This window comes from Falco peregrinus, chromosome 3, assembly GCF_023634155.1.
Source record: "Falco peregrinus isolate bFalPer1 chromosome 3, bFalPer1.pri, whole genome shotgun sequence".
Lineage (NCBI taxonomy): Eukaryota > Metazoa > Chordata > Aves > Falconiformes > Falconidae > Falco > Falco peregrinus.
This window is the reverse complement of record NC_073723.1, coordinates 48,701,829-48,722,311: the sequence shown is the minus strand read 5'-3', so window position 1 is coordinate 48,722,311 and position 20,483 is coordinate 48,701,829. Positions and strand designations below refer to the sequence as shown.

The 20,483-nt window shown below is 36.6% G+C and overlaps 1 protein-coding gene across 1 annotated transcript; it reads left to right on the top strand.

The window, feature by feature from the left end:
- The first annotated feature begins 1,160 nt into the window (after positions 1-1,160).
- Positions 1,161-19,674, top strand: LOC114013050 (RP1 axonemal microtubule associated). Its single transcript, XM_027791463.2, has 4 exons — positions 1,161-1,276; positions 5,815-6,465; positions 7,786-7,957; positions 10,781-19,674. Exons 2-4 carry the CDS (start codon positions 5,827-5,829, stop codon positions 16,414-16,416), a joined length of 6,447 nt encoding a protein of 2,148 aa, XP_027647264.2. The 5' UTR covers positions 1,161-1,276; positions 5,815-5,826; the 3' UTR covers positions 16,417-19,674.
- Positions 19,675-20,483: the final 809 nt, after the last annotated feature.

The following is a 20,483-nucleotide window of genomic DNA, read 5'->3' as shown; positions in this document are numbered from 1 at the left end:
TTGTATAAGTGGTTAAGTTATAAGACACAGAATACATAGATTTTGCACTTGTACCTCTTCTGAACAAGTATAAACAACAGCATACAGACTGGAATATAAGCAGCACATTAGCTAAGGTAGATTAAAGACTAAATAATTATATTAATATAACATTTAAGAAGGCAGTGTTTTTAGCAAAATATCTGTGCAAGATTATAATTTATTGTTTGCACCTGTGCATTTTATCAAAGTAGAACTGAAGCAGTATTTAAAAAATTCTATAAAAATTGATTTCTCTACTAAGGAAAATAGTTAAAAACTCATGCCATGGAATGGTAGTGTCTACTGAGCAGTGTTTTTGTTACTGTTCTACACAGCTAGTTTTGACAGCTCGCTGTAATCCTGATTAAGCAAAGAAGCTCCCAATCGGATTATACATCTGGTGACAATTAGATGGAAGTTACCATCTTGGGACATAGTATTTCCACTGGAAAAAAAAAACCACAAACCCACCACATTTTATGGTATCGTTAAGCTACAGTCAGATGTAACCCTCCTTATCTCTTCATAAACTATACTCACACACATTTATAATCATTTCTCTGCCCTTTTTCCAACACGCTGAAATGAAGAATGTCTCATAGATGGTGAAACTCCTTCAGACTATCATGTTTTATTGAGTGTTGTGAAAGAAACTGTAACTATTTTCACTGTGGTGTCTGAATAGGGAAAATATGGGAGAATCTTTTGCACAAAGAGGATCATCTTGACCAAATGATTGAACAAAAGCAGGGGTGAATGCCAGGAGATAGTTACTAAATAGTCTCAGAAGGTGAGTGGTAGAAGCTCCATTTTAATGTAGTTAAAATTTATATCACTAAAGATTTTAGTCTGGAGGATAAACCTACACTGATAGGAAGACAGATTATATCACCCATGTTCCCCATCCACATTTTTATTTTATGTGGTTCTGTGAGACTCTTGAGCAATCTAAGTAAAAGAAAGTTATACAAATGAAATATTTAAAAGGTAAATAGAGTTTGAAAATAATATAAAGGGACTTGCTGAATGAGATGTTAGACACTGCTCTGAACAATGGCTACCTGAGGTGAACCTGGCCTGGTGATTAACATTAGCTGAGATTAAGCAAATGGATTATGATGTTTTTTCTAGTTGAGCACACTTGGAGTAAGACTAAGGGTGTTCATTTCTTATGGCATAGACAACTACATGTACAATTCATAAATCTCTGGAAACAAACTAACTGCTCTTTTATTTGCATAGGATGTGACTGCGGGTGAGTATGATGAAATTATGTGCGATACTTACCAGCTATTTGGCATAAGAAATATTGTTATATTTTAGAACAAAATGTTCCACTTACTGTCTTTATAAAATTTAGCAGCTTTGTGCATAAACTTTGAATGAGTGGTTTTGTTTATGAGAATGCAGGCAAAAAGATTAAATTCTGATATCTGTTTGATTTTCTTGTAGAATAAAATTCTTAACGCTGTAATTGCCAAAGTACTTTAATAGACATACTGTATTATATAATAGCATACAAGAGCAACTATTTCTTAACTTTAGAATACAATCATTTAAGTAAGAAAATTGATGCTATGTTTAAGATGAAATAAAGCTGTTACAGTATGATCACCTGTAGTATGAAATAGTAACTTCCACAATATGTTGATTATTCATTTGTTGAAATGTTATTTGTAAGACGCAATTATAAGATATTTGAAAGATGCATAAGTAATTTACACTATTGAAATTAATATTAGAAAGTCTTCATACATGTTATGTTAAGCAGCCATCAGTTCTTTCATATGTGGTGTGCTATGCAACTTTCAGTTCTCTACCAAAACTGTTTGTTTTATCACTCATTTTGTTTTGCTAAGGAAAACTTCTTTTTATTAGTTACTTTTGTGAATTCAAATTATTTTATTTTTATAATGAAAATTGTCTTTTTTATTTATGTGTGTACTCTCTCCTTGTTTGTTTTGGATTTTGTTACTTCCACAGTGTCAAGACTCAGTCTAATAATTATCTTTATGCAAAATGTATTGTATTTCTCTTCCAATTGTTGATGCCTACATAACTGAATGTTTTACAGAAGTACAAATATCCAGAACAACTTCTGAGAGGCTAATCAAAAGTGATCATTATCAGTAGTCTCATGAGAAAATCCACCTATTTTATCTCTTGTAAGAGTGAATAATCATACAGTTAGATGAATCATAGAATCACAGAATCATAAAATAGTTTGAGTTAGAAAGGACCTTAAAGATCACCTAGTTCCAACCTCCCTGCCATGGGCAGGGACACCTTCCACTAGACCAGGTTGGTCAAAGCCCCATCCAGCCTGGCCTTGAACACTTCCAGGGATGGGGCATCCACAACTCCTCTGGTCAACCTGTTCCAGTGCCTCACCACCCTCACAGTAAAGAATTTCTTCCTAATATCTAATCTGAGTCTACCCTCTTTCAGTTTAAAGCCATTCCCCCTTGTCCTATCACTACATGCTCTTGTGAAAATTGCATCTCCAGCTTTCTTGTAGACCCTCTTTAGGCACTGGCAGGCTGCTATAAGGTGTCCCCAGAGCCTTCTCTTCTCCAGGCTGAACAACCCCAGCTCTCTCAGCCTGCCCTCACAGGGGAGGTGCTCCAGCCCTCTGATCATCTTCACGGCCCTCTTCTGGACTGGTTCCAACAGGTTGACATTCTTAGGTTGGGGGCCCCGGAACTGAACATAATACTCTACATGGGGTCTCCCAAGAGCAGAGTAGACTGTGAGAATTGCCTCCTTCAACCTGCTGGCCATGCTTCTTTTGATGCAGCCCAGGATACAGTTGGCTTTCTGGGCTGCAAGCGCACATTGCTGGTTCATGTTGAGCTTCTCATCCACCAGCACCAACAAGTCTTTTTCCTCAGGGCTGCTCTCAATCCATTCTCTTCCCAGCATGTATTTGTGCTTGGGTTTGCCCCAATCTACGTGCAGGACCTTGTGCTTGGCATTGTTGAACTTCATGAGGTTCACACAGGTCCACCTCTCAAGCCTGTCAAGGCCCCTCTGGATGGCATCCCTTCCCTCCAGTGTGCTGACCACACTATACAGCTCGGTATCATCAGCAAACTTGCTGAGGGTGCACTTGATCCCACTGTCCATGTCGCCGACAAAGATGTTAAACAGTACTGGTCCCAGTACTGACCCCTGAGGAACTCCACTGGTCACTGATCTATGCTTGGACATCGAGCCATTGACTGCAACTCTTTGGGTGTGACCATCCAGCCATTTCCTTATCCACTGAGTGGTCCAGCCATCAAATTCATGTCTTTCCAGTTCAGAGACAAGGATGTCATGTGGTACAAGGTCAAATGCTTTGCACAATTCCAGGTAGATGACATCAGTCACTCTTCCCTCATCCATCCATGCTGTAACCCCATCACAGAAGGCCACCAAATTTGTCAGTCATGATTTGCCCTTAGTGAAGCCGTGCTGGCTGTCATCAACCACCTCCGTATTTTCCATGTGCCTTGACATAGTTTTCAGGAGGATTTGCTCCATGATCTTGCCGGGCACAGAAGTGAGACTGATCAGCCTGTGTGAAACACCACTCTATTTTCATAAAAGATGAGAAGTTGTAGTACAGAGTAGCTGAGGACCTACGTCTGTTCATTTCTGTCTCTGGCCATTACGGATTATGATTTATCAGTTTTCTCCCCTTTCCCAGAGATCCTGAACTGGATGCTGTTAGTGAGCTCAGGTCTTCTTGGCCAGTTAAATGGAGTAACATGGCATCCAGTTCACTCAAGAACTTTACTACTGCCATTGCTGCTTTCAATGGATTAGAACATTTGCTCTGCAAAGAAAGTAAGAAAATTTGTGTGGCAGTAGAAATGCTGTTACAAATTTCCTCTAGGAATATCAGGATAAACAGAATGATGCATGAAGCGTAAAATGGCTGATTCAAATTGTGTCCCTAGTCTTAACCCACCTGTCAGCCTCTCAGTTTAGAATTGTAATGAAAATTTAGGCAGCCAATGAATAGATGTGTCAAAAAAGATGAGTAACTGTAGTTCTCAGTGATTTCAGTTGAAATAGAGCTCCTCCCTTCCGCAGAAAGTAAGCAACTTGACTAGCCATCATGGACTGGGTTGTATGTCGCTGCAGCCAAGCTTGAAAATTTCTTTCTGCGTATTCCTTAATTAAATACTCGGAGGTTTGTTTTTTTTTTTTTTAATCTTTATTTTAAAATATTTTTAGAAATGTTTTAAAACTTTTTTTAAAATTTTAAATGGAATTGTGATTACCTAAATCAATCTTCGTGTACATCATTCTAGCACAGACTTGTTTGTTTATTTTTCAGTTTTAGCACTTAGAATGACCGCAATTTACAACACAAAAAATGTATTAAGAGGAGACACTTCTTCTTGTGCTCTGCTCGTTGTTCAAAATAATGAACATTTACAAATTTATTAACTCTTAGTGAAGGCAAAACACCCAAGCTAAAAACAGTGCATTATTGGAAAAGCTGTAAGAACACAGTAAGACAAAATCTTGTCAAATCTGACTGTATTTGAACCTTGACTGTCTTGAAAAATAGCCACATTTTCTTATCAGTTTCAGAAGTAATGTATGGAGTAGTAAAATTGTCAAAATATTGTTTGCCATAGCTTCATTACGAAAAATATGTAGTAGCCAGGAGAGATTGTTCCATTAGTCAATATGGCAGTTACATCAAGGTGACATTGTCAAAAAATTTAATTTATACTATTTTGATGACAAACATATTCTTTGAGACAGCTATACAGCTTTTCAGTAGAACTCTACTAAAACTGCTTCCTTGAGGCTGATTAGTTGACTGGCCATTCCAACACTGTGCTCCAGCCAAAGCAAGCCAATCAATAATACAAAGCGATTTTATTCATTTAAAGGGTTGTTGTTACACTGTCTGTATGTAGATTGGATTCAAATGGAAAGACTGTAGCAACAGTGCTCTATTTCCAAATGTGAAGACTATTGATTTAATTGTCAGAGACAGTCTGTTGTTTAAAAACCTGATATTTACATATTTAAATTTAAAGGCTACTTCTACTGAAGAATACCTAAAATATTTGTGTCTTTATAAAGGATTTAAAGCCTTTTCTTTTACTAAAAAAGCCTTGTTCAATCAGTAGTTTATCCCTCAGTATAAATGTAAATATTGTAGTGGCTTATGTATCGCGAAAAATAAAATTTATAATCGAAAAGCAAATGATTCATCAATTTATGAAACAACTTAACTCTAAAAGCACATCTTGGGCATTATTCTGGTATAGTTTTCTCTGGCTCCAATGGATTTTCCCTGGTATAAAACTAGTATATGAGATCAGAATGAATTGTATTGTCTTTCAGTTTTGTTATTTTGGACTAAATGTGGCTCATGCCTAGGCACAAAATATTCCCTCCTAGTAAGGATTTTTCTAACATCTTAAATATGAAATATTGTCATTAACTTCATCCTCAAGAAAGAAAACATGTAATTATCATTCTGGACTGACAATGTACCTTATTCTAAGGAAGAGTCTCTTGTACCAAAATGATAAAAGATTTAAAATTACTTTGGAAAGTTTTGGGAATATTTGCAAGTAGAGCTATGCTAACTTAATCTGACAGTACTGGAGTCTTTGTGGAATTTAGAGATAACAGCTTGGGTCCGTTTAAATCCAATGATTTTTGGCACAAATTGATGCTGTTGGTTTCTTATAAAGTCTCTTTCTGCACCTTTGAAATGAAGACCATATTATTACTAGTCATAAGAAAAGTTTTAAATCCATCTCTTCTTTCTTCCAGATTGCTGTCAAAATGAGTGAAACACCTTCAACTAGTTATTCGGTGAATCAGCCAAACTCCTCCGAGAGTGAACAGACTTTATCCACGCGCCATTTCAACGTTACTGAACCTGTCGTGGCAAAACGGATCTGCTTCTATAAAAGTGGAGATCCTCAGTTTAATGGGATCAAAATGGTCATTAATAACCGGTCTTACAAAACATTTGATGCCTTGCTGGATAGTTTATCCAAACGGGTTCCATTACCTTTTGGAGTAAGGAATATTAGTACACCAAAAGGGAGACACAGTGTCACCAATTTGGAGGATCTTGAAGATGGAAAATCTTATATTTGCTCCCATCAGAGGAAAATGAAGCCCATCAACCTGGAACAGGCTAGCAAAAAGCCGCTGCCCTGGCAGATCAGTAGGCCTGTCAGTGCACGTCGTCGAGCTGTGCAGTTAGCAAGGGAGAATGAAGATGGATTTGGCCATCGAGAAAGTAAAATAACAACTCCCAGAAAGATACTTGTTTTCAAAAATGGGGATGTAAGACTCAGGCGTACCATAGTTCTGGGAAAGAAAAATACACAAACCTTTGAGGCCTTTCTGGATTATATGAGTGAGTTAATGCAATATCCAGTTGTGAAACTATATACCACTAATGGCAGAAAGGTAAGAATAAAGATGAGTATTGACAGTTTTCCTGATTTCTTCTAGATTATTTTTAATTAAAAAAGTGATTTTATCAGTTATGACATTGGGATGCTGGCCTGATGTGCTGAATTTCAGCTGGTTTTGTTTCTATGCCTTTTCCCCTCCAGAAAGGCTACTAGCTTGGAGGAAATATACTGGAATCTTGCAGTCAGATAGAAGCAAGTGAGGACATTTTAAGTCATCGTGAAAAAACTCTTATCTTTTTCTTACTCAGAGCTCTTTCAGGCATGCTCTCAGTTTTATGTTTTTACCCATTTACACAGAAACTTCTTTTAGTCTTAATGCTGTTTATTTGTGAGTTTTAATGCCTTAAAAATACAATAAGTAACATCTAACAGCCACACGTATTTTATTATTACACAAATGCAGAGTGGTTTGCCATTAATGACTTGGAACTATGATACCTCATTATCTATTATAGTTTTCAAACCAAGAAACAGGTTCTGTACCTATAAACCCAGATGATACAACACTAATAATCCTGATTTTCATCTCATGTTCTGTTCTATATGTTTTTATCTCAGTGTTGTATGTGTGCATTGTGTAACTAAAGAAAAGCACCTGTGATTATACCTAACAGGTATCTAGAAAAAGAATTCCATGCAGAGCTCCAAGAGTTCAAGGAAAATCCTGTGTTTACTCTCCTTTGGAGAAATTCTGTATTAGGTTGAGAAACTGTCCATTTCACCTATATCAGTGAAGCGCAGTTTGTAAGCTTTATTTTGCAATATATTTTGGAACATAAATTCAAAACTGTTAGACAAGGCTCTGAGCACCTTGATCCAGTCAGACCTGCTTTGAGACCTCCAGAGGTCTTTTCCAATATATATTGTTCTGTGATTCTGTCCTATTCCTCTATGTCAATACAGACCAAGCAGTTGTGGTATATTCTGCATTTCCTCTTCCTCCAACTACGTGTTCATATGTATACCTACCTCCAAAGGCATATTCTTATTTCATGGCTGTGAAGTCACTGGACAATGATGAAACAAAATTACACATGCAAACACTTAAATTGCTAGAAAATTTTGATCTGGATTCAAGTTGCTTCTTGAAGTCTTTTTAAAATATATTTATATAACAAGACATACCCTCACAGAGGTAGGAATTGCCTTACAGGAATTGAAAAATCCTGTGCTGTGATACATATTTAGTAGTCTGCTGCAAACTAATGTAGAGACTAAGAAGTGAAGATACTAAGGCATGAAAGGGATAAATCTCACATTATTTTTTGTGGTTACTAAGGCAGAGAATTTAATGTTACTTTTGTTTTTCCAGGTTCCTAATCTTCAGGCCCTGATATTGTGCTCTGGAGCTGTAGTCGCAGCAGGGAGAGAGCCTTTTAAACCAAGCAATTATGATTCTCTTGGATATTCACGGCCTGCTAAATTGCTTGGAATTGCAAATCGTGTGTACCCAAAAGCAAATACCAAGCCAGAAAGTGAGAATAGTAAGTTCTTTGGATTAATTTTTATTTTATTAATGGGTTTATCTCTCTCAGCACAAGACATAAACCATGACAATCTTACTAGGATCAAGGATACTTAAAAAATCCAGTTGAAACTGTTTATATCTGCTTTGACTCCTCTATAAGCATAAGAAAGATAGACGTGTCAATGTTCTTTCTAAAATATAAGTTTCTGCGAAGTACTCTGCTAGTATGCATATTTTCTTTCAAGCAAACTTATTTAGAACATGGATGCAAATCTGTAAAGTATATTTTATTTTAATGCACTTGATGGTCATTGTTATGAATTTTTTGGAGTCATAGTTAGTAACAGCACTGGTAAATGAGAAACCACAGGCTACTTCAGGCTCTTAACTGACTGAATTTCTCAAGCAAAACTTTTGTGCAGTTCTCAGAAATTACTTAGCACGTGGAGGTTTGATTTGTCATTGTCATGATTTTCACTTTTTCCCATGTCCCATGCTCCACATAAACAGTAAAAAAAATTATAGCACTCATCCACTCACAAATTCATCATGCTTTTGTTTAAACAGAGTGTCATCCTTTCCTATATCCTCATGGTTGTGAGATATGGTTTTTGGATAAGTTTGGGAAAAGATACATAAACACGTACTTTTCCTTTGATTGTTCATGGACTTGTGCCACTGACAGGGTCTGTAAGAGTGTGAAGTGGCCAGTGGGTGATCAAGAGTATAAGGAGCTGTTGGAGAGAACCCAGGCTAGCTGAACAGCCTGAGGTTGAGGGGAGCAATACGCTGCGGTATCGGAGCTTTAGGCTGTGTGGGAATCCTTGGCATCAGAGCATCCTGTAGGGCAGAGGTACTGTCTAAGGGGAAAGTTGTTTAATCCAGAGGTACCCTGTATTCTTGATACAGCTGCATGCTGCACTGCAGAGCCCAGGGGACAGTGTATTTGTTTCTGTACTGAGACTTCCCACAGTAATCTTGACTGTGTCATGGAGCACATTGATCTGTAAGACACTTGGCTTCCATTTACTTGAAGGAGTTTCTTCTACATCCCTCACAGTTTATTATGTCCCCACCAAACTATTCATTTTAGTTTTTCTCAACCTTGTGTTCTTTGGCTTGCACAACTTGAGAGCTGTTGGCAGAGCATAACTAATGAGTCGAGAGAGAATGAATAGGAACATTTTGAGAATGAAAGTTCTGCAGAAACACAAAATCCTACCCAAATTTTGCTTTGAGCCAGAGACTGAGCCTTGCAATGGTATAAAATGTGAGTAGCTGAGAACCTAAGTGTCCTCTTCCAATCCTTAGTTGACAGCAATTACAGAAAGAGAGAGAAAAAACCCGACCCTCTTTTTGTCTTTAACCTGAGAAATTCAAAAGTATCCTGTGTAGGAGACATCATTGATGATGAGAGCCTGAAAAATCAAATTTCAGGCACTTTGATCCAATTTCTTTTCCTGAGAAGGAGAAAGTGAGATTTTTACTTTGGGAAGCATAAGGTCTAGTCTGTGTTAGAAGAGTTTGTACAAACTTTTATTTCTGATTTAGTTCATGGTGCAGCATATGCCTGGGAAACTTGCAAGACACTCTGCCTGAAATTATAGACACATATCTATAATAGTAATATGTTAACTGTACGAACCTTTGTGAGTCACTTGAGCAAAACCAATATGCTTAATATCAAGCAAAGTAGAGAAATTAATCTTACATGTGTTAAAATACCTTTCTGCAAGTGAAACCTGTCTATTAAATGGTGGCTCCTATATATTTAGCTATCAGTAGCAGTTGTGGATTTCTCTGTGTGGGTGTACTTACACTGTTTCCCTCACACATACAGAACTTGGAAGACAGCAAAACTTTATTTTTGTGTCATGTTTTTTTATCTCTCTCACCTCTTCAGTGACAACTGCTAGAGAGAGATGAGATATAATTTTTTAAAAAGACAAGTTATTACAAAGAAATCAAAACATATTTCAGGAATATTTAATGTGTATGCAAACACATATTGGGCTATACTCAAAATTCATTGTAGTCTGGAAGTATTCTCATTGGCTTTGTGAGTTTTTTGCTGTCTACAGTACTGTAACATAAAATGTATCACAGAATGTTATGATTTAAATTCAGATTTTATAAGAACTTCAAGGGCTTCCATGTTTACTTCTCTATAGAAGGTCAATCCAGGGCATTAGGTCTGAGCCCTTTATTCACATGTCGATGATGCTCACAGTAATTACTCATATGCTGTAGATTGTTGGGTTAAGACAAGGGAGGTATATGTTCAACTTGACTGACACATTTTAGCACTAACTATGAGAACTAATAGGAAATGATATATTAATGATCGCTAAGGCATGAAGAAGAAGTAAAGTTGGTAGCTTGAAGCCCAAACAAGCAAGGGCCTGTGAATCCCTTGGAAGGTTCAGGGCAACCTCAGTTCCCAACTGAGTATAAAATGAGAGCTTTTAGTGCTTTTTTAGGCTCTGGAGCTTCAAATAAGACTAAAGCCCTGGCATTAGAAAGAAGCTATTGCAAAATAAAATTAAGTGGAAAAGTAGTTAAATGCTTGATTCTTTATTAAAATTTGGTTATAGTTCTCTCTCGAACAACTTCTTAAAATGAACAGCAAGATTAGCCATATTTTTCTCTTTACTTTCTAATACTCTGGTAAAATAAACACACTTCATTAGCTTCTTTCGTACTAATTTTTCTTCTTTCTTCTTTTTTCTTCTTTTGCTGCCTGTCTGCTGTCTCACCATCTGGATCCTTACGCATATTTGTCTGCTCTACTTTCCACCTACTGTATGAATTCGGGTTCTTTCAACATAAATATTGGTAGTGAGAGCTCAAATGGGCTCTAGCTCAAGATCTCAGGTATTCTCAGTTTCTTCTGATAAAGGATCCAGCAATGATAACAACTCAAATGATAACAACTCAGATTCTTCATATGTTCCTGATAGTCATAACGGTATAGGAGGAAATCAGTCCATTACTGGTGAAGACTTATCTGTGGCACAGTATGAAGATGACATTGAGAAATCTGTTCACCTTAATCAAGATGGGAGTATCACAGTGGAAATGAAAGTTCGATTAAAAATTAAAGAGGAAGAAACCATTAAATGGACAACTACTGTAAGTCGTGCTGGCCTTTCTGATGACAAAAATACCACCATCTGTCATCCTGCAATGCATGCTGAAGACTGCTTATCCAATGTAAATGCATTGGAATGTATAAACCCAAAAGATACTCCATTTTTGAAGAGCTACAGTAAAGAAGAGGGAGACTCATTACAGCAATTCAATGCAGAAGTGTCAGACAAAGAATCAGAGTCTGATTTAAAAAATTCTGGTTGTAATATCTGTAAGAACAATAATTCTGCAGATGTAGATGTAAACAATGTACCTGAAGATAATATCAGGCCTCGCTTTTATAGACCTCCCACTCCTGGGCCAAGGCGTGTTAGACAAAAGAAAGCAGTAGTTGAAAGTGTCACCTTGGTATCTGAGAAAGAGGTTCAGGAGAAGACAATAGGACAGTTTTCCTACAGTGAGGAAATACAGCAGGGAGAAAATAAGTCTGAGTATTGCATGGTAGCTCATGCAAGCAGAGAAAAATCAAGTGTCACTTATCCAAAGTTTAGTGAGATGAGTGAGAATAGTTCATTAAAGCTTTCTTCAGAGAATATAAAAGAAGAAATGCTTTTTAAAGTAAGCCACAAAAGTAATGATTTAATAGAAACCACAAATAAGAAGACATTAGAAGTGTCTGACAAGGATGAATTGGTACAGAGTATATTAGAGAAATCTGTTGTGGAACAAAGTACATATAATAGTTTACTCTCAACCTGCAAAGCTAACATTTGTGGTTTAATACCATCATCAAAAATTTGCCAGGCAGCTAGGCCAGGTTCGGCAGACTACATCCATAAGTCATGTGACATTAAACAAATAAAAAGATCACTGAGTTCTTTCATTAGATATTCAGAATTGTGTCAGTCAAAAGAAGAAACAATATGCAGACCTGCTGATTTATTACCTGTTTCTCAAGATTCAGTACATTCAGCCTGTCCTGGACATAGCCAGATGGAGATGATTGTATCTCCATGTAGTAAAGCTCCTACTGAGAAGATAAATCCAACAACTGGATTCTTTCCTACTGTTACTGAAAGTGACAATCACATCAGTGCCAGGACTGGATCTGTGATGGCAACACATCTCATTGATGACAGCCAATCTGCATCTTCTCTCACCAAAAAGAAGAGGAGAAAATCGTCTAAGTTTCTAGAGAAAGGTACATATGAAAATAAAAAAGATGAAGACATTTCAGGGATAATGAAAGGTGAGGGAATGCATATCACAAGGAGAACCACACAGGATTCTGCAGCAGAGGCTATGGATAATTATTCTGAAATGCCTCAGAAAAAAGGAATGGATTTTTTCGTAAAAAAGAATGATGGGTCTGTCAATTCAGACAAAAGCATATGTTGTGAAGATGAGTTCTATCACCAGGATTCAGTGGAACAAAATGGATTATCATCTAATAAAAAACCAAGAAGCAATAACAACAAGTTGGCCAAAGTAAAAATGAAGTCAGGCCAAAAAAATAGTATCATTTCATCTGCAAAGAAGGAAGATGGTCTAATGGCAGTTGATTCAAACAATGAATCTGAACATAGTCAGGATACACTGAGTACTGAGAAAGAAGGCGCACATCTCACAACCAATTCTTTCAAACAGGCATCTAACCCATCAGTGATTTCAAAGCCATTGTCAGAAGTGCCAAAGAATCTTAACTTTGAAAAAGAAAAGGAAAATAATATTTTGGAAAATTTGTCATCAAAGAAAGCAAAAAAGCAAAAGGGGATGAAGAAAAATCTAACTAAAGGAGCAAATAAGTTAAATATGTCAGAGAAAGCCATTACACTAGAGGCTCTGAACCAGGAAGGTTTTCAAGGGGAGGTCGCTGAGCATTCAGTTGAAAACTATGTCCAAACTTGGTTGAAAAACTTATTACCAAATTCTGTCTTACCCCCTATAAATAAAAAAGAAAGGAATGTAGAGAACAGCATCTGCCATTCTGCTGAAGAAAATACTGATGCTTCTATAGATAAAGAAACAACATTTATCACAAATAAAGTGTATGTGACTGGAAAAAAACATCTGGTTGAACATAGTCTAACCCCAAAACCATTAATGCCTATTTGTGGATTGGGAACTTTAGAAGAATCAGCCAAGGATTCAGGTGGAAAACAAATTGACTCTTTGATTCATGCTAATACAACTATAGTAGATGAAGCCAAGTATTCACTGAGATCAGAATTTCATCATGAGGGTAAGACACACTTGTTTCAGGAAACACAAGACAATGATAAAAAGATGTCAGAAGCTGATATCCAAGATACCAATCTATTTCAAAGAAAAAAATCTGAAGTTGCTGTTCAAGCTGATTGTGCATTTGTCAATGAGAAAGTGGGAACTGATGTTCAGAACAGTTGCATGTCTAGCATGTTGCTGCATGAACTACAATCAACTTTGCTTGGTCTCCAGAAAGAACACAGTGGATGTATAGGGAAAGCTTGCAGCCTTTCAGATCTTCCTCCTTCATCTTTTGGTTCTTCCTCCAATGTCGTCTTAGCCTGGCTACTCATGCTGAACCTGAGAGAGAGTTTGATTGGGACAATCAAAGATGATATGCAAAAACCTACCTGTAGCTGTTCCGAAACATTTACTCAGTCACAATTTCTGAAACAAACTACACTCATAGAAAAATTTGAAGAACTGAAGGCTGCCTTCTCACATTTTCAACAACCAACAGAAAATAACCTACCATACTTCGGGAGGGAACTGAAAAACCAGGACTCCACACATTGCCACGAGAATATGCCCATATCTGAACTTCATAATGGTATACATTTGCATGAAAATGAAAAGTCAGTTGACCCTTGTGTTCCAAAGGACAGTGGAAATTCTGAAGAAGCTCTAAAACTGACTGGTGAATTAGAAAGCTGTTTTGATATACAGAAAGATCTTTGTAGAGAAACAGAGACTTCAGACTTGAGTGCTCTCAAAACACAGCTAGATAGTCAATATGCCACTACTAATTCAAATACCCGTAGCCTTACATCAGCTATAGAGCCAACTGAAAAATACGAAGAAATGCCTGATAGCTTCTACAAAAAATCTCAAGATAAAACCACTGATACATCATTCACTAATGAAGAGTCAGAAACCTCAGTAGACCCTAACTCAACAGTTCATAGTGTAACTTCTAATGATAAATACTGTATTTTAGATCAGGATACTTCTGAGCTAGAAGGTGAACAAGATACTATACATGTTACTACTGATAAAAGTGAAGATGAGAAAGTTGATCCAAAGTCAGAAGGTAATGACAAAACCCCAAATAACCAACTTAAACTAGCTGCTGAAACCTCCGTAGAGTGTAATAATGAGGATTATTCTGTACAGGAAGATAAGGAAGATGCAGAAAGCTGTGAGGGGGAAACCTCTGAGAGGTTATCTACAGTCTCTCCATTATCATTTTGTTATGAATCAAAGCAAATTACAGAATGTGATATGACTGAAGGAGAACAGGAATTGCAAGTGGAAGAACTGGAGAATAAAATGTGTTCAGACACTTCTCAGTTAAAAAAATGTTTTAAAAGTCCTGCTACTTCAGACTGGTCAGATTACAGACCAGATACTGAAGAGAGTGAGCATGACTTTAGAGCATCCAGCGATTTGACCAACGAAAGCAGTGAGGAAGCCGTACTTGAAAAACATTATAATACTGGCTATGTAAAAAGAACTATTGAACGGCTTTATGGCAAGACAGAAGCTTCATTTAAGCCTGACTTTCACAAAGGGTTTCCTTATATGTCAAAAGTATCTCAAAAGGATACTGAAGAATTCCACTCTGCAGTAATGGAAAAAACCATTTCTTTTTCTCAAGAACGTGGGTCTTGTTCTGCAGAGAAACTTTTACATTCTTCACTACCGTCACAAGAATTTCCAGTGAACATAAACCAAGATGACTCTATATCGAGAAAAGAAAATACTTCTTTACCAACACCACAACCTACTTTTAACAGAGAAGACACAAGTTATATTAATGACCATTCATGGGACTCTCCAAGGCAACACTGTCAACCTAGTGTACGAGCTAATGAAGATGAAGGAATATTAATAGATAAAGGCAAATGGCTTCTCAAAGAGAATCATTTGATAAGAAGATCACCACCTGAGAGGATTGGAATGTATGGTAATTTGGATACAACATCAACAGACACGGTCGTTGACACAAACAGTGATGATGTTCCATACTCACACTTTGGCAATCTGAATCAGTACCCAGTCCTCAATGCAATCTCTTCTTCAGAACTTGAAGACATGGCTAAACCCTCTGAAGGTTTTTGCAACTACTTCAATATACCTCATAATAGTGATTCAGACCCCTTTCAGGATGACTTAAGTACAAAGAGCAAACCTAGCTGCAATGGCAAGATCGCCTCCCGTCCTGCAGCAAACAAAGAAAAGATCAAACCGTCAGTTGTGGTAGGTTCTACTTCTGCACATCTTTCTACACAGGCTGATACCAGTTTTACAGGCTTTACATCTGCAGAATTTAGATTGCCTGATAACAAGGTGCATCCATTGGAACAGCCTTTAAATGATGAACCCATACAGTCTCAGCCAAATTATGCTGGTAATGCTAATAGAAGAGCTCTTCAGGAAGAAGATTCTCTGGATAAACTCCATGCTATGTGTGGCCAACATTGCCCAATATTGATGGTGACAGTAACACCAATTAATGAGGATCAGAGAGGATATGCCTATCAAAAGGTATCTGATATTGAGAATCAGCTGGGTCCGTATTTGTTGGCCCAAAAAAGTAAACACTTACAATGGTCTGGTGAAGATTTACTAACAGATGAAAATTATCATGTGACTCTGAAGAACAGCTGTATCAATAAGATTGCCAATAATATTTTTAATAGATTTTATGCTAATAACACCTTAGATTTTATTAGTAACTTTGGAATACTTACATCTTCGACTCTGAAAGACACAAGCAGTTTAGGGAAGTTACATGTTATAGAAGATATGAATGCAAAACACGTGGAAGTCAGCAATTGTCAAAATAATGTATCCAAAAACATACCCAGTGATCTTGTGACAGGCATAAATAGTGAGCTACTCAACAGAATGCCAGAAATATGCCAAAACCTAAGAATAAGCCTAATTCACATTTTTGGAGAAAATTTTTCTCTCATGTTGGCGGATCCAGCAGAAAACTGTCATTCTGAAACATTTCTAAAGTGTGACACTTCTTCAAATAACATTGAACATAATGCCTCTGAAAATCTGAAAAATGAAAATGCCTTTCCTACAGAAGAAGAAGAGGAAGAAGAAGAAGCAGAAGTTTGCTTTTGTGCAATGGACGATGGAAACAACAAATATAAGAAACACTTGTAATAGAGATCTTAACGTTTCTATAATATTAGATTAGTGAAAACACTTCCAGAACAAAAATAATCACAAAATTAGCTGCTGAATGCCACACCCAATAAAACTCCCAATGCGAATGCAGCCAAGACCTAGATAAATATAAATCACAATTGTATGTCATTGTTGAAATACAGATAATTACTGAGATTTTTATGGGAACCAACATACGAAGAAAAGGTGTTCTTCTAAGACAGTGGTTTCTCGGTTAAAAAATAGTTTTTCCCTGAAATGTTGCCTGTTCAGAGATATGCAGTCATATACCAATCATTTAATTTGTAGAGAAACAACTACTGCTTATTGGAACAGCGAACTGAAATCTGAAATACCCACCCAAGTACTAAGATAAGATTCCTTTATTTCGTGACATTTGAGAAAGGGTTTGTGAACTGTGTTTCAGTAGAAATGCTTTTTTCAGAACAGAATAAACTGATAAGTTTAATTTGAAAAGTAGGAAATACTAGTCAAATGCTGTAATACAATACTGTAGGAAACAGAAGTAATTTTAATTTTATATAGATTAACATTATCAAATTGTTCAGTTTTTCAAAACCAACTTGAGAGTATTTATGTGAGTGGAGAGATCTTTCAGTTTGTGTATAGGATCATCCAGACCCCAAATGAAGTTTACCTGTTTTACCCAGAGGATACTAGAAAAGGAACATATTTATCGCTGCTGGGATTCCACAGGAACTGAGAAGGGAGACTGTGTTGCAATGGACTTCCTAACTGCCCTTGCCATATTCTCTACTGAGGCAGTACCGCTTACTCTTAAAGTTCTAATACACTGCAAGTTTTAGTTCTGTGTTCTTCTTTAACCTCTGTTCTTTAAAGATGGTCTGTGTCTTTTGTGTGTCTTTTTTTTTTTTTTTTGGTAATTTTGTGTATTTTAAGAATCCAAGGCATATGTAATATGTTTCAGGGTCTTTCAGTGTGTTAATAGAATTATTTTGGATACCGGTTTACAGCAGTTTTTTGATATTATGTGTGCATAGTAAGCACTTATATATGGTTTTCAATTTTCCATAAATGTTTTTAAATATAAAATTGGAAAATATTTAATGTATATTGTGATTAGGCAAAGTATTTCAGTCTTTTGGTTAGATTTTAATCCCTAAGGCTGCATAGTACGTTGCTTCAATGTCAATGAAATCGGAGATATACCTGAAGAAGGAAGGCACTATTTTTCAGTTAGACATTGAGAATTTGACCATTCTGTACTCTTGAAGGTTGTGTCTAGAATAACTGGTGTGTACATGCTGCAATAAGCCCTGGACTGTGATCCTTTGGTTATCCAGACTGGTGACCCAATTAAAGGCTGACACAAATCCACTTCAGCCCAGAGGCTGTGATTGTCTCCCTTGTGGGACAAAAGGTGCGTGGAGGGGAAGGAGAAAATGAATATGGAGGAAAAGGGGTTTGCAATACAGGTGGGAAATCTCGCGCTCTTAAATTCTTTTTAGGAGCCCAGTGGCAGATATATTTCCCCATATATAACTGATATGTTTCTGTTTGAAGTGGTGTATTCTGTGTAATAAACTAACATTACAGACCTAAAGCAACATTTATTGTCCAATGTATTTCACACCAAATAGCTGTGTGTTATTTCCTATGTTGGCCTTATTTCTGATGTTCTTCCCTCTGTCTCCACATTTTTTGGTGTCCTCCTTCACATTTTGGAATGGCTCCATGTGAAGAGTCCCGATGGTATTTTTTCATCCTTTGACCTGCCAATACAGAAATAAACCCTATGTTTGGAAAATGAAGCTTGAAATTACTAGAATTCAAAAAAATGCTGTATAGCATTCTAATGCTACCTTACCAGGCTTCTGTGTGGTAAATAATGTCTAAATGCTAGATAGGCAAATTAACAGCTATATGTATGTCTCCATCACTTGCAGTCTTTCTGCTGGATTCACAGCACCCAGTGCTGCATTCACAGCACTTTAAGTTTTTCAGATCAAGGTTCAAGGACCTTTAATCAGATGCTTATTACGGGGTTACTGAGCAAACTAACCACTCAAAAGGTGAGATGTGAGGTACTGCCTGAAGTTACAATTATCAGAGAGCACGCCAAGTGGTGAAGTGATTGTTACGTTAACTGGAAGACTTGTTTCTGATTCCAGTGTGTTAACTAAAAGAGAAGGAATGAAATGGTAACCTCAGAACAGTACAACAGGCTGACAGGGAGATATACCATACTGTCACAGATTTTATACATTCATTAATGGTTCAGGGAAGATATGGAATATGAAGTGGCTGATATATGCAGATAAAGTAAAATTGCTCTCAATAGGTAAGATTGGAGAAGGCTGAAGAGAGAACCTCACAATACTGGTGACTAGAGCAATGTACTGATTGACAGAGGGAAAAACACCATGAGGAGTAATGTGAGCTACTTTATATATGTAGCTTAGTTCTGAAAATTAACTGCAAAAGGCATAGATTCTTTCTGAATAAATCAGGATAAAATACACTGGGAAGTGACAAGCATATTAAATAATGTGTAAAGAACAGGGTAGAAAATTCAGCAGGCATTCAAGAGCTTTGTATAGATTATGTCATTCTTCTAGAAGGAATTAAGTTTTTTCCTTGTCATTATTAAAAAAGGAACAGACAACACAACGTATAGTTCATAGTACCAGGAAGTTTCAGTTTATCTAGCTTAGCCCTCTGCTAGAAAGAAACGACACAATTAGATAAGTAATTCTATTTAATTACTAAATCTCATTTTAAAACTTATTGTCTATAGCCATTACAGCTTCCAGTGGAGGGATGTTCTAGAGCTTGGGTCCTTCTTCTGATATCTTACCCGTTTTCTAATTTCTATCCTAAACCTAGTCATGGTTAGTTTATATATGTGTGTCCCAAAGCCACTGTTGTCTTTTCCCTCCTTGATATCTATCAACAAAATCAGACATTCTCTCAACTTTTTCTCCTACATAAACATTTTCTCCATTTCCTCTAATCATCATGGTTGTCTTTCTCAGGAGCTTTTCTAGTTCCAAGAAATCTTTGAATATGGTTACCAGAACTTTATGCAGTATTGTCTCTCTGAACTCTGGGACAATGAGAATAAAATTTCTCTGCTTGGAAATCTCTCTCCTGGTGCATCTTACAGTCACATCAATGACTCATTCGTTCTCTATTCTTTTTTTTAATTATAAATTCCCTGTTAAAAGCATTAAGTTTTTGTACTATTTTTAAAATGCATTTTTTTGCACTTTATGCTGTTTTATGTTATCCCTTTTCTACTACGGATTTTCTGATCCTCTTGTACTTTGACAATTCTTAGCAACTGTGTTACAGGAATTACGTATTTATGCAGTATATTGATGAAAATATGAAATCCAGTAAAATTCCAACACTTACCAGTATCCCTATAAATTAATACTTCTGATTTTGGTACAAACATATCATTTCCTTTTAGCTAGATATTTTGTTACTCTACAGTCTTGCACTAATCCATGTGTCCATTTTATCTACTAATTTCTTATATAATGCTTTGATGGATTAGAGCTACTGTAATTTCCTTGTCTATAAAGATGAATTCTCATCATGATGGAGGTCAAATACTTGAACAATGCAAGTCTGGATACCTTGTGTCATGTATCTGCAGTAAACCGATGTTGGTAATCTTTTTTTTTCTGTTTAGCTGTATGTATCTGGAAATAACTGTCCGTTTGTTTAAAATTTGTTCAAAAATGTTACCTAGTATTGCTTTGCTGTAAGATGCATGGTTTTTAGCCTCTTAGTGCACTCTTCATCCCATTCTGAGTTTCCACTTTAAATTTTTCATTCTATAGCCCATTCTTGTTAACAGTGCTGGCATTTCCCAGTAAATATATGCCACCATTCTTATTGGGGGGGCAAGGGCAAGAGGCAGCTTTCACTTTATTGTAAAAGCATACTTAGTTTGTTTTCTTAAATTCAACACATAGTGTACATAGTCCTTCTTTGTTTATTCTCTTTTAATGTGTATGGTTAAATAATCTTTTTACTATTTTTTTTTTATTTTCCTTTGCTATACCTCACTT

Excerpts from the sequence above, each read along its gene's own strand:
- LOC114013050 (XM_027791463.2), top strand. The coding sequence starts at position 5,827 with ATGAGTGAAACACCTTCAACTAGTTATTCGGTGAATCAGCCAAACTCC. Across the intron at positions 6,466-7,785 it reads ATACCACTAATGGCAGAAAG|GTTCCTAATCTTCAGGCCCT; the intron begins GTAAGAATAAAG and ends TTGTTTTTCCAG. Across the intron at positions 7,958-10,780 it reads CAAGCCAGAAAGTGAGAATA|TGAGAGCTCAAATGGGCTCT; the intron begins GTAAGTTCTTTG and ends AAATATTGGTAG.